The 14,646-nt window shown below is 38.5% G+C and overlaps 1 protein-coding gene and 1 non-coding gene across 2 annotated transcripts; both read right to left on the reverse strand.

The window, feature by feature from the left end:
* Positions 1-851: 851 nt before the first annotated feature.
* LOC122643445 lies at positions 852-3,160 on the reverse strand. Its single transcript, XM_043837064.1, has 4 exons — positions 2,308-3,160; positions 2,084-2,154; positions 995-1,169; positions 852-880 (listed from the first exon to the last, which is right to left on the reverse strand). The coding sequence occupies exons 1-4, from the start codon at positions 3,158-3,160 to the stop codon at positions 852-854; spliced, it is 1,128 nt and encodes a 375-aa protein (XP_043692999.1).
* Positions 3,161-10,807: 7,647 nt separating this feature from the next.
* On the reverse strand, positions 10,808-10,914 carry LOC122644415. The gene has a single exon (XR_006330345.1). It is a non-coding gene; the product is annotated as a small nucleolar RNA R71 (small nucleolar RNA).
* Between the last annotated feature and the right edge of the window lie 3,732 nt (positions 10,915-14,646).

The following is a 14,646-nucleotide window of genomic DNA, read 5'->3' on the forward strand; positions in this document are numbered from 1 at the left end:
CAAGAAAAATGCCTTCATCTGATTTTTCATCAAATTTTCCTTTGGAGTCTTTAGTATTCAAAATGAAACATTTGCAACAAAAAATCTGAAAATGATCAACTTTGGGTTTCTTTTATAACTCATACGGTGTTTTGGATAGGATCTTTCGAATCAAAACACGATTTAAAACATAACAAGCAGTATTCACAGCTTCAGCCAAAAAATATTTAGGTAGGGAATATTCATTAAGCATAGTCCAGGCAGTCTCTTGAAAAGATCTATTTTTCCTTTTAACAACCCCATTAGATTGGGGTGTTCTAGGAGCAGAAAAATTATGAGTGATGCCTTCATCATCACAGTATTTCCCAAACTGGTTTGAGTTGTCAAACTCACCACCAAGATCACTTCTTATTGTAGTGACCAAATAGCCCTTTTGATTTTGGATTTTCTTATATAGTTTTGAAAATTCATCGAAAGCCTCATTTTTATGTCTAAGAAAAGAAGTCCAAGTATATCTAGAATAATCATCAACAATGACAAAAGTGTATACTTTTCCACTCAAGCTTGGAGTAGGGATAGGGCCCAAAAGATCTAAATGGAGAAGTTTAAGTGGTCTAGAAGTTGAAACAATGTCCTTAGATTTGTGAGAAACCTTAACTTGTTTACCCTTTTGGTATGCATCACAAAAATGATTCTTGTCAAACTTTAGTTTAGGTAAGTTTCGGATAAGATTCTTGGAAGCTATTGATTGAATCAATTTGATATTTATATGCCTAAGTTTTCTATGCCAAACACTTGAATCTTCATAGGAAACTAAGCAAGTATTGCTAGAACTAGCTTCATCAATGATGCAAGTATATATATTGTTATTTCTAGTTCCTTTCAATATTTGTATCCATAACTAAGCAATGTAAAACATCAAAACTTACTTTATATCCAACACTACATAGTTGACTTACACTGAGTAGGTTGTAGGCAATTTTGTTTACCAGATAGATGTTTGAGATGGTAGTACCTCCGATATTGATGTTTCTAGTGCCAATTATCTTTCCTTTGCCATTATCTCCAAAAGTCACCCATCCTCCATCATACTTTCTCAACTTTGTGAATAACTTCGTATTTGCCGTCATATGCTTGGAGCATCCACTGTCGATATACCATTCTACTTGTCCTTTGCTCTTCAAGCATACCTACAAAACAAAGTTTACACATGCATTGGTCCCCATAATCTCATGGGTCCATTATTGTTAGAGTTGAGAGATTCCTTAGGTACCCAAACTGTCTTGTAATTTGGACTATAGTTTGTGTCCGGAACATAGTTCTTAGGTCGTTGGTACCTAGGGTCACAAATGTCAAATGGAGATGGTACCCTTTTCTGCCTTTGTGGTCTTTGGCTATTGAAGGAGTTTTGAGTCCTTCTACCTCTTTAGAATCTTTGATGGTCATAAGGTCTATATGAGTTATACTTCATATATGGCCTATGGTTTGGTTGAAGTCTATAGCTTCTTTCCACTGAGTATGGAGCATATGGCCTATGATATTGACCTTGGGGTCTTTGAGATACATGTTCCCTTTGAGGTCTATTCCTTCTTTGAGAGGTATATTGAAATGTATGATGATATTGATTTCTATACCTTTGGCTTCTATGCTCTTGATTTCTACATCCTTGATTCCTTGAAAGGGAAACATGAGAAGTTGACGTTTGACCTTGGTATGTTCTTCCCTCTACCACTTTTTCTTTACGTTTGGCATGGTATGGATTTTTTCCATTATAGCCTAAACCTTCTTTGTATTGTAGTGGCTTTTGAGGGGTACCAAGAAGAGTGTCTAAAGATTTTTAACCCTTGGCGAAGGTTAGCAAGGCCGACGTCAATCTCCCATTTTCTCCTTCAAGTTGGGCAACATAGATACATAGGTCATCGATTTTATTGTTTAATTCTATTACTTCTTTTTCTAAAAAGGAGTTTGAAGCTTCAAGCTTGCGACTTGCCTCATAGAGAGCTTCAAATCCCTTTTCAATATCATCTTCATCTATGTCATCCGTATCTATCTCTTCAATTGAATCACTATTTTTAGACTTTGAAGTTAGATAGGCTGAACTTACCTCAATGTCTTCTTCTGTTGCCATAAGAGCTAGATTTGTTACTTCTTCATCAGAATCGTCCACCACTTCTTCTTCACTTGAATCCCATGAAATTTCAGTGGCATATGCTTTCTTCTTATCTTGTTCTTTTGGGCATTCAGTTCTGAAGTGTCCGGGCTTTTTGCAGTCATAGCAAATAATATCTTTCTTGGAAAGAGGAGTATTATCTTTGGTTAGATATTTACCTTTGCTTAGTTGTCCCTTATTGAAGTATTTTCCACCTTTCTTCTTGAAGAGTTTTTGGAATTTCTTTGTGGTAAGGGACATTTCTATTTCTGAGAAAGTGACATCCTCTTCTTCATTGCTCTCTTCATTAGAAACATTTGTGGTCTTGAGAGCTATAGACTTCTTCTTTGGTTCTTTCACTTTCGACCATCTTTCATCATCATTCAATTCAACTTCGGGAGTAAGAAGAGATCCAAGCAGTTCGTCCAGGCTAACATTATCGAGGTCCTTTGCTTCCTTAATGGCTGTTACTTTCGGTCTCCACTTGGGGGGAAGTGACCTGAGAATTTTTCTTACATTCTCGGACTTGGTGTATGTTTTACCCAGTCCCTTCAACTTGTTGGTAATGTTAGTAAAACGTAAAAACATGCTTGAAATACTCTCATTTTCTAACATTTTAAATAATTCATATTCATGCACAAGTTTATCAATCTTGGATTCCTTTACTTGTGAGGTTCCCTCATATGAAACCATAAGTGTATCCCAAATCTCTTTAGCCGTTTCACACATGGCTTTCTTATTAAATTCAGAATCGATAAAGGCATATTGTAGAAAGGTGACAGCCTTAAAATTAAACTGAATTTTCTCCTTTTCAGTCGAAGTTAATTCAGAGGTTTTCTTAGACACACTTTCACCATCTACAATCTTAGCAAAGGAATAAGGTCCATTTTCAATAACATGCCAAACTTCAAGATTATGTGCACATGTGAAGTTCCAGAATCTAATTTTCCAATAAGAAAAATTGTCTCCATTGAACAAGGGAAGTCTAGATACATTTAGTCCCTCAAGAGGATTGGTATAATTAGATCCCATTGATCTTAGTCTCAATCAAAATGAACTCCCGCTCTGATACCACTTGTTGGATAACCTAGAGGGAGGTGAATAGGTTATCACTAGTAAATTTATGTCCTTTTTAAAATTTTTAAAAAATTAAATAAGATAGAGAAAAAGAGAGTGCGCAAATAGAGGACACAGAGAATTTATAGTGGTTTGATTAAACTCAGCCTACGTCCACTCCTCTCAACCTTGAGAGAATTCACTAGTTTCTTCCTTTCAGTACAGTAGGTGGGAAGAATACCTTTATAATCTTTTTACACAGGATAAGAGGATCCCAATCTTTTAAGGATAAGAGAATCCGAAATCTTTTAAGGATAAGAGGATCCTTGCAATGCCTTAGTACAGTCTAGGCCAATGCAAACAATGCTTTGTAAACTTAAAAGCATAAACTAAATATAAAAAGAAATAAGGTAGAAATACCTAAGCAAGGAGTGTGATGTGTACTCCTTGCAAGTGCCAAATGATGCGAATGTATGCTTGCACAATGTAGACCTTCTTTTAGAATTAATTCCTTGAATGAGCTTGGGAAGGTCCTTTAAAGCTTTGAAGTTAACTTTTGATCGATGCGGACAAGACTTCAATTATGAGAGCAATTATCACTTTTCACCTTTCTCAAAAGTAGGATTTTGGACTGTAATAGATAGGTGAAAAGGACTGACAAGTTCTCTATTTATAGGCTCATTAATGGCCTAAAGAACATGTGCAAAATGTGCTCTAACGGATCTATTTTTCACCAATCTGATCGACTTGAAGATTGATCCGATCGACCGGATCCTAACCATTGGAGAATATAGCTGTTAAAAACTAGCCGTTGGAGGCAAATAGGGCATCCGATCGATGTCCGATCGACCGGATCATCGTCCCACTTGATCCGATCGACCGGATCATCTATGGGAACGTACCCAAGCAGCTACTGCCAGATCTGGTCGATCCATACACTGAGATCCGATCTATCGGATCACAGTCAGGACTTGATTTCGACTGTTTGACTGATGGGTTCGGTCTGAGACTTTTTCCAACCAATTTTGACTTATTCTAAGGTCATAGGGGATTCATTTGTATCCTCCTAAGGTCTGTAAAAGATGCACATGTTTATTTTATTAATTTTTATGCAAGTGCAATACAAGCATGCAGTAAGTGTTCTAATTATGTGCACACGAGCATCTTGATTAGGGTCTTGGTCTCTTTCTTCGAGAGATGTTCTTCAATCTTCAAAAGATCTTTTTAAGATCTTCTTTTCTTGAAATCCCCTTGATATCTTTGATCTTCATTGACTTGTCCTATCTTCTTTTCTTAAAATGCCCTTGATATCTTTGATCTTCATTGCCATGTTCTGTCTACTACTCTTTTGACTTTATTAGCCCTGTTGACACATAGACATATGCAAGTCTATATCTACATGTTTGTTATCATCAAAACATTCATGGAGGTGGGGTTAGAATTACCCAACAGAATGGTTGGCAATGTGAATGCTTGTGATAGATTATATGCTATAGTCGGCTTGGAAACGAGAGGTATGGTGTGCCGTAGTATGGGATACGGGAGCACTGTACACCTCGTACTATGCCATTTAGTCTGCATATAGCTAGGAATGTCATTCCTTAGTGCTACAATCCTTACCAATAGGGGTTCAGGTGTTGGTTGATCATAGCTCCCTGTCATTGAGGAGTGTGAAGAACGTCGGGATGGGGTCTCGGTTATGATTATCGAGGTCTACCCATGGGAAGGTATAAAATACCAACGACCACTGTGGGCTCCCTACAACAGGTGAGGTTACGTCTGGAGGCGGTTGAGAGGAGGCCGATGACGTTTCCCGAGCTATTGTCGTAGTACCGACCCTACTTAAGCATTTGTTTATTAGGTGGATTTAATATTAAAATTGAACCTATGCATTTAGGACTCATGCTTGTGTGTGTGGTGTATCCTTACTTGCTGGGCTCAGTGGAGCTCACCCCTGTGGAATTTTCTCTTTTTTAGATGATGCTGCAGGTGAATGCGGTTGTGGCATAAAGGACTACTTGGGGAACATGAACTGATGATGTGGCAATATCATTTTATTTTCTTTTGTTTAGAGCTATCCTTTTGGTGGATGAATTTCCACTATTTATATTTTAGAATAATGATGTATCGGCTCGATGGTCATAAACTTAGAAATATCGAGCTGTGGAGACTTTAAATGTAAATAATTTATATACAGGACTTGTAGATATTTACTTTCCCTGCACTCTGATCAATGTAACACTTGTTATCTCAATATTGTGTTGTGCTTATGACGTGTATTTACTGCATCTGGATCCTGGTGGTCTCCGAATACATCGGGTATTCGGGCCAGTCGTCGAATCCTCCCAGGGGGTGGTTTCGGGGTATGACAATTTTACCTGCCTTAGTTGTGATGTTAGGTGGCTAATTAATAAAATGGAATGCGTTGCATGTAAGACTCATTTGGTTGTGCTTGCATGTGCATGCATGGTTATATTTCATTCACGGGCTCGGTGGAGCTCACACTCTTGTATATGTCTTTTGTTAGATGATATTGCAGGTGGATGTTACGATAGCGGGGAGACTCATCTCAAGCAGGCGAGCCATGATTATTATTACTGTGTGGGTGTGGATCCGGTCGGAGGTCATTCCTCTGATATGGATGTTTTTAGTGATTGTTGATGATGACCAGTGATGGGCGGGCAGTTGACTTTCCTTCTAACCTCGGGATTCTTTTTTTGTAAATAGGAATCTACTAACCAATCCCCTTTTGTATGAGCTTTATTTGGGGCTCGGGTTGTCTTGCCCCTTTTGTTATATTTTTTGTAAGGCTTTGGTTGGAAGAGTTGGGACTGCCGGTATATGTTATGAGGAAACAAGAAACAAAAACAGTATTGTAAATATTAACTTAGATATTTAATGTAAATATTAGCTTCCGCAGCACTCTGTGTTCTATCTTATTCATTATTGTGGGTGTGTGTGTTTGTGAACGGTATTAATAGCTTCTAGATCCTTGGGGTTTGGCTGATTGCTACAATTCAATTCGGGTCACCTACCTAATCCTCCCAGGGGGTGGTTTGGGGTGTGACAATACTTATAAAAAATGATGTGGGGTCATCGATTAAGCAGTGGTTATCCATGACTTTTTCAATGAAAGATCTTGGAGAAGCTAGCTACATCTTAAGGATTAAACTCATAAGAGGTTGCCAAAGACGAATGTTGGGCTTGTCATAAGCATCCTCTCTAGACAAAAGTTCTAGCCAGATTCAATATGGAGAACTCCACGAAAGGAAGTGATTCTTTTTGGCATGGAGTCGATCTTTCCAAATCTTAGTGTCCTCAAACTTAAACGGACATTGAAGAGATGGAGAGGATTCCCTATGCATCTGCAGTAGGGAGTCTTATGTACACTATGTTGTGTACGAGGCCAGATATTTGCTATGCAGTAGGTATTGTGAGACATTACCAGTCAAATCCTGGACAAGAGCATTGGACTGCTGTGAAAAATATCCTCAAGTACCTGAGGAGGATTAAGGATTATTTCTTATTTTATGGATGTGATCAGTTATCGATTCTGGGGTATATTGACTCAGATTTCCAAACCGATAAAGATTACAAAAAATCCACGTCTGAGATAGTTTACTTAATGGGTGGCGATGTCATTGTTTGGAGGAGTGCAAAATAAAAGTCTACAGCCAATTCCACTATCGAAGCGAAATACCTTGCAATCTGTGATGTAACAAAGGAAGGTGTTTGGCTTAGGAAATTCCTATCAGATCTGGTGGTGGTCCCTGACCTTGTCAAATGCCCTATTCCTCAGTTATTTGACAATAAAGGGAAAATTGTACAAGCCAAGGAGCCTAGGGCTCATTAGAGGAACAAGCACGTGCAGCAGAAGTATCACCTTATCAGGGAGATTATCCAGCAGAGTGACGTGAGTATCTCCAAAGTGGACACTACTGAGAATGTGTTAGATGCCATGACAAAGGGTTTATCTCCTGGAGTGTTTGAAAAAACACATGGAGGGCATGGGTTTAAAATGTATTGGGAGTTGGTTTTGATGTACAAGTGGGAGATTGTTGGATATATATGTCCATTAAACCCGGTTCGTTCCGGTTAAGCCTGATTTACTTTGTATTACACATTTCATACATTTTGGTTTAATATGATCACATGCGATATAAACTTTTTGAGTAATATATGTCCATACGTTACACTTTAAATTGGTAGTCACGACTAGGGTTTGGGTTGGGCACCCTTATCATTTGGTCGTCGCATTGGGTATGCCGAGACATGTTGATGTTAGGGTACGAATGCGAGTACATAATGGGTAGATATTAGCAAAGAATCTTATTTTGTTGATTCCCTCATGTATTACTTCTAGATGTGGGTTTGGGATAGACATGCGTCACCAAGACCTAGTACTTGAGAGGGCCTTGTCACTGCATGATGTGAACGTATTCTTTGGTTCACCAGTGACTGCAGTAAAAGAGAGCTGAAGCTGGTGTTCTGGGAATTTACAAACTTTGTGTGAATGAAAGAGTCACTTGATGAGCACATTTATGTGTGAAATCTTACGGCCATAAAGCATGCATTTTTCTACTTGGAACGGAACTACTTGAGGTTTTTGTTTGTGTTTTCAGGTTTTAGGTGAATTCTTGTGAAAAATGGAGCAAATGATACTAAGGATCCGTTTTTAAGCTGTTTAGTGGTGTTTGGTAGTAGCCGGAAGCGCCCAGGAGTCGAGAAAATCAAGTTTGGATTGAGCACTGAAAGAATCACACCAATAAGTCAAATTTGAACATGATTACAGTGGGCCTCTTAGCATAATTTTCAGGTGTTAATAATATGTATGCGTAGCCCATCGAGTCAGCTTCGTAACGGTTCAAACGACACTTGATTCTGAGTTGAAACGAAGAAGTTACGGTCGTTTCTGTAATGATGCGCGAAAATGGTCTATAGGGGTTTGTTTATAATTATCAAAAATTGGCCGGGGACAAAGTAAAGTGGAAGTTCTGATTCGAGGAGCTTTAGCGCAATTCGTAGAAGTTAGCTTTTCTTTTAGCCGAAAGATTCTATTTGGAAGGCTCTGGAGCAGTCTAACTTCAACTTGAGATATCTTGGGGTCCAGAACTCCAAATTGGACGAAATTTGGGTCTATTTTGGGTGATTTTTTGTGAGGAATGCAATAGTGAGACCTATATAAGCACCCCATGTTCCACGTTTTTTGAAGGGTAGAATGAGTATTTTATTCATTGTGAGTGGAATCCTAGTCATCACCCTTATTCTCTCTCTCCTTCAACTTTCCAAGGGCACTTTTGGAATTGTACTATGGATAGATTTTTTTTGAAAAATATTCTCTTATCCATGAAAGGTTGAAAAGTCAAAGATGCCTTGATCTCATTGCTTGGAGAAGACACCTACAAGGAAAAGAAAACACAAGTTAGAATTAAAAAGTTACTTTTTGATAAATAGAAGGTTTATGTCGCTAGGATTTTTATCTCTCATAGTTTCTATTTTTTTTTTTCCTTTTTCTTAGGATTCAAGGCATTGTAAAGGAGGAAGGAGAAGAGAATATTTCTCCTACCACTTCCCTCTTCTCTCTTCTCCTCTCCTTCCTCCTATAAATACCCCTACCCTCTCCTTTGTAATGTAGTTCAATTCATTAGTGAAATTTCTTCTTTTCTTCTTCTAGTTTTGGCTTTCTAAGTTCTAGTTTGATTTCATACTTTCAATTCCATGGTTGTAATGCTTTTGATTCATGCTTTAATTTTATGTCTTCAATATGGTTGTAATAATTCTAGTTTAGTTTCAAGCTTTCTAGTCTAGGCTTCTAAATTCTAGTGAGAAGATTTAGAAGACTTGAAAGAGGAAGCCATGGTAGGATTATTCAAATGTTCAAGTTTCTTCAACTACATTCATACAAAGCCTAATTAGTTCATGCAATTCAACTTTGGTAGAAGGGAGTATCAATTTCTTATTTTTATTTTTGTATTCTTCTTCTTCTTAACCTCTTAATTCTTCTAGTTTCTAATTTCTTCTTCTTATTCTTTACCTCTTTCTTCTTCTATTAGTTTTATTTTATTAGTATTCTCATATCCATTAATTCCCTCCATCCTATTAGGAATTTTCATTCTCATTCTCTATCTCTCTAATTCAATCATGCTTTTAGGGTTTTATTTTTTAGTTACTATTATCATCATACATTGTGGTAGGATTTTAATCTAATTATTATTGTTTTAATTTTAGATTTGGTAGCGCCATTTCAAGTGTGATATCAACTTCAATCCGGTTCAAGCTTCAATTAGTTAGTTCTATTTCTTTAATTTTTAGTTTTTTTTTTATATGGTTGTGATGTGTAGCTGCAATTTATTCCTTCGAATCCGCGTTAGTATTGATAGGTTAGATGTTTGTGTGTTAAGACGTCAATTCAATTCGCTAGATGCTTGTGAGTTAGGATGCGCTAATTTTCGTTAGTTTAATTAGTTTAATTTAATACTTTAATTTGGTTCACTTTGCATTGCTTTAAAGTGAGTAAAATAGAGTGGCGTACATCTCCCTGAGTTCGACCCGTAGCTACGATTGATCCGTACGCTTGCAGTTATTATTTCTTGCAACAAGTTTTTGGCGCCGTTGCCGGGAAGATTATTGTCCACTTTATTTTTCTGATTTTTAAGTAATTCGGAGTGCTTAGTTTATTTTCTTTTTTCTTCTAAAAAAAAAAAAAAATTTCAATTTTTGAAAACCTCATCTTGTTTCTCTTCTGTTTCAAAGACTGTGCGCCCAATCTAAAGTCCTTCTTATGCTCAAACTCAACCTCTTTTGGTGTCCCTCATAGGATTAAGTTACCTATGATGCTGCATCTTGACTTGGTTGGGTGGAATGGCATATGACTTATCTTTGGAGGTGATCAACTTTGATAATAGGACAGCGACATAGTGAGTGCCTAGGACACAGAAACGTATAGTAGTCCTCCACTCTACATCAGAATCCAATTGGGGTCGCCCGTAGGTGGCTCTTGAAGACTATATGGGTCCCAACGCTATCAACCTATATGGCAACCTTACAGCTTTGGAACCACTATTTCGATTCTTAAGGGACAGATGCACTATCTACCTTGGACTCCCTCTTGTTTTTGATTTTTTCTAGTCTTTTATTTAATTTTTCTAAAGGAGACTTCATATCTGTTTAGGTGGCTCAATCGTGGACCTGTGATTCATCTAACCGTCTTATTAGACAACCATCTTCTCCACCACCTTTGACCCCACCTTTGACCATGGGTGAACCCAAGACTCTTAAGGATAGGTTTACCCTACTAGGGCTGCACAACCTTCTTGCATTAGTCTGCCTACTGTTACAGGGAACAATTATGAACTTAAGACCAACTTCATTTGCATGCTACCCCACTTCCATGGGATGACCAATGAAGATGCATATCTCTTCCTTAGGAAATTTGAGGAGGTCTGTGTTCTAATTAAGGTTCAAAATTTAATTGATGATGCAGTTAGGCTTCGGTTTATACCCTTTGCCCTGAAGGACCAAGCTAAGAAGTGGCTTTATGGACTGCCGACTAATTCCATTACTACATGGGATCAGTTTACCATTGTCTTCTTGAGAAAAATTTTTCCTCTTCACAAGACCAATAAGCTCAAGAGTGACATCCTCCAGTTCAGGCAGAAACCATATGAGTCCTTCTCTAAATTCATGGAGAGATTCAAGGACCTCCTTTTAGAATGTCCTCACCATGGTATTGATTTGTGGCAGCTTTGCCAAATTATTTATGAGGGCATAGACTTTCAGACCAAGCAACTTTTAGAATCTATGTGTCTTATAGGCTTCACCTCTTTTTCTGATGAGAATGAGGCCTAGACATTCTTGACCAACTTGGCTGATAAGACTAGGGAGTGGGAATCCTCCTAAGAGGGTGAAAGGACCACTAAGGGTCACATCATTGATGGTGTACCAGCCAAGGAAACCAAACTGGATAGCCTCATCAAAAGATTAGAGTCCATTGTCCTTAAAGAACCTCTACCAATTAACCAGATCAGCCATGTGTCAATATGCAGTTGGTGCCATACCCTAGGACATCTTTTGGAGGAGTACCCCAACACCTTTGTGGGTAATTCCAACACTGAGAATGTAAGTATCCTCTACCAAAACAATCCATATAGCAACACTTACAATCCAGGATGGAGAAATCATCCCAATTTCTCCTGGAATCAAGGGAACCAATCAGGCCCTTCTAACTTTCACAATCAAGGCCAGCTTGGTCTCCAAAGGCCCAACTTTGCACCACAAAATCAAGGTATGTCTCCTCACCCCTTCCCCCCTCGTCCTCATCTAGGACGTTCTATTAATTCTGCTAGGCTTTCACTCCTTGCTCCTTATCAGCCACCCCCAGGGTTTATCAATACATGAGAGGCAACAAGAATGAGTGAGATGGAGAACAAGATAGCCCTTATGGAGAAATAATTCACCCAGCTTGTCACAATCCTACATGAGAGGAAAACAGGGAAGTTACCTAGCCAACCTGAGCCAAATCCTAGGCATCAGGTTCGTATTCAGCAAGGTACCCAAGCTCCTCCACTCAATGTTGTGTAAGGCCAACAGCATCAAGGGCCCTCCAGCCAGGTAAATGCTGTATATGCTTTAAGGAGTGGCCGTGAGTATCAATAGGTTAGTATACCTCAATCTCTACCATCTTATACTCCTGTTGATTCTCCCCCTTCTGAAGAGGCCGTTGAAGTGCCTACTGTTCCTGGTTCATCTGATGAACCTGAAGATATTCCAGATGATTTGGTTGAGGAAACCAAAGATGATTCTGTTGAGGAAGTGAAAAGGACTACCCCACCTGCCCATTCCCAAATAGATTGGTTAGCAAGAGGTCTCCTTCTGTGGAAAAAATATTGGATGCTTTTAAGCAGGTTCAGGTGAATATTCCTTTACTGGATACCATAGCCCAGGTCCCCGCTTATGCTAAAGTCCTCAAAGACTTAAGTACCCAAAAGCGGACCACCAATGTGCCCAAAAAGGCATTCTTGGTTGCTAATATTAGTTCTCTCATCGCACAGTCAATAGCAGCTAAGCATAAGGATCCTGAAAGCCCCACCATCTCTTGCAGTATAGGCACCACCACCATTGATCATGCCTTATTGGACCTTGGTGCAAGTGTGAACCTGTTACCCTTTCATGTCTACCAACAGTTGGGATTGGGAGAACTCAAACCTACCAGAATTACTCTTCAACTTGCAGATAGGTCAGTTAAAGTTCCCAAGGGGATGGTTGAGGATGTCTTGCTAAAGGTTGGGGAATTTATCTTCCCTGTGGATTTTATTGTCTTAGATACCCAACCTACTGCAAATTTTAAGGACCAAATCCCAATTATTTTGGGTAGACCTTTCCTTGCTACCAGTAATGCTTTAATCAATTACGTGAATGGTATCATGAAATTATCTTTTGGTAATACCTCTGTGGATTTTAATGTGTTCAGGTTGGGCAGGCAACCTGATATGGATGAAGAGGTACATGTGCTTCAGGAATTCCCAGATGATGAGACTTTCTTTTTTGATTTTGATTTGGGATTTTAGGATTGCACGGAGGAATTGGAAGGTGTTGATGATACCACCTTATCTGAGGTCTGGAACATCCAACCACCATTGGAGCCCCTTGGATCCCTATCCACCTCCATTCTTCAACCCTTCATATTTGATTCCCCCATGATTGTCCCGTATGTTGATTGGTCCAAACCTCCTAGGTTTGATGATTTTATTGAGGAGGACAATGTTAGTCATGATGCTTTTCAAGCATATTATCATGATCCTTATTTGGAAAACCAAGTTATGCAAGGGGAAGATAGTCTTATTGCTAGGATTGATTTGAGTAAACCTCCCATTTTTTTTGATTATCTTGATGAAGTTACTGATATTCATGATCCTTTTGATGCTTATTGTGATCCATTTTTGGTTGGTTTTTGCGATAATGACATGCATTCTGCATTGACCATGGGAGAGAATGGGAGGATTTGTCTACATGGATTATTGTTCAATGTCTTCATTTTTCACTATCCCATGAGGACAGATTTTTCTGTTAGGTATTTATCCTTCGTGCTTAACTTCCATATTATTTCTCGCTTTACTAAAGTTCATGGTCGAGTATTTTCTGGTTCTGAAGCTCTTTCTACATTTACCGGCCATGGATTGAGGTTTCTGTTGCTGCCCCTAGTACTGTTTGTAGAGCTCATGACTCTTCATGATCCTCTTTATTGGTTATATTTGGTAAGCCCCCTCATCCCCTCCCTTGTCCTTACTCTTTCTTTTTTGCATGCATTGAGGGCACTGCATGAATTAAGTGTGGGGGGGTGTGTTGGACTTAATTGGTGAATTTGATTGTGGCGGTAGTTTGATTTTGTGCATACTTTTCTTTGATTATGAAGTGAGAGAAAGAGGGAATTAGGTGCCCTAGTATGCGAAATAATAAAAAAATCCCTTTTCAAGGACGGTAATTGGTATATATCCAGTGAGAGGGATTGAATTGAAAAATATGAGCGTTATTTCATTTGATGGCTAGATTCCTTTATGTGTTTTATGGCCCCTTTGATCTTTTGGCTAGTAGTTGAGACCAATTTGTTTATGGCAAGGCAAGGCAAGGCATGAAAGTGAAAGTGAATGAAAAAAAAAAAAAAAAAAGAATAAGAAAAGAAAGTGGAATTCCTTGGAACTAGACATGGCACTGTTGCCTCAGGAAGCAGGGTGACTTGTTCAAAATTCCTTGGAAGAAAACTCAAAAAAAAACTCTTGCATCAATGTTTCAAAGTCTTTATGGATATATGCAAAAAGCGAAGCTACCAAGTACTTGGGTGGGTGTATGCTCCACCATGTCATTCAGGGAATAGTAGTGGAGTAGAAATAGAGTTTACTATTGTGAAAGAAAAGCTATTGCCTTAATGCCTGAAAACAAAGTATGGTAAAAAATACTCAAAGCCTAAGTCTTTGGTTCCATCGATACTATGAGTGGTTTACCTGAAGGTGAGTAGTGTTCAGAAGATATGAGGAGATCCCTTAATCTTGATGCATGCTTGTTACTTGAACTGATGTGGGGTGATAAAATTCAAGTGTGGGAGAACCTTTGGCTCCTTGATCTTTAGTTGAGAATTCTTCGAGCTTGTGTGCACTATCCTACTTATGTCATGATTAAAATTTGCAGCATATTTTTAACTTATTGAATTTTGGGTGTACATTCATTGCAAACACCCACGAGACAAAACTCGTCCACTAGGGGTAACCTAGGTGTTTAAAGGCTTGTTGTACATGCTAAGTGCAACCGTGATTCCTACAAAAGTGAGTTAGGATTTTTGCATTCTAGATTAGTTTTTTTGTTTACTTGAGGACAAGTAACATTCAAGTGTGGGGGAATCTGATGAGCACATTTATGTGTGAAATCTTAGGGCCATAAAGCATACATTTTTATACTTGGAACAGAACTAC

The sequence above is a fragment of the Telopea speciosissima genome, chromosome 10, assembly GCF_018873765.1.
Source record: "Telopea speciosissima isolate NSW1024214 ecotype Mountain lineage chromosome 10, Tspe_v1, whole genome shotgun sequence".
Taxonomy (NCBI): domain Eukaryota; kingdom Viridiplantae; phylum Streptophyta; class Magnoliopsida; order Proteales; family Proteaceae; genus Telopea; species Telopea speciosissima.

Bases quoted from the DNA above. Each gene is read 5' to 3' on its own strand.
- LOC122643445 (XM_043837064.1), bottom strand. From the start codon at position 3,160: ATGGGATCTAATTATACCAATCCTCTTGAGGGACTAAATGTATCTAGA. The intron at 1,170-2,083 runs GTAAGTTCAGCC...TTTGTTTTGTAG, and splicing joins CAACAGAAGAAGACATTGAG to GTATGCTTGAAGAGCAAAGG. The intron at 881-994 runs GTACTACCATCT...TACATTGCTTAG, and splicing joins TAGAAACATCAATATCGGAG to TTATGGATACAAATATTGAA.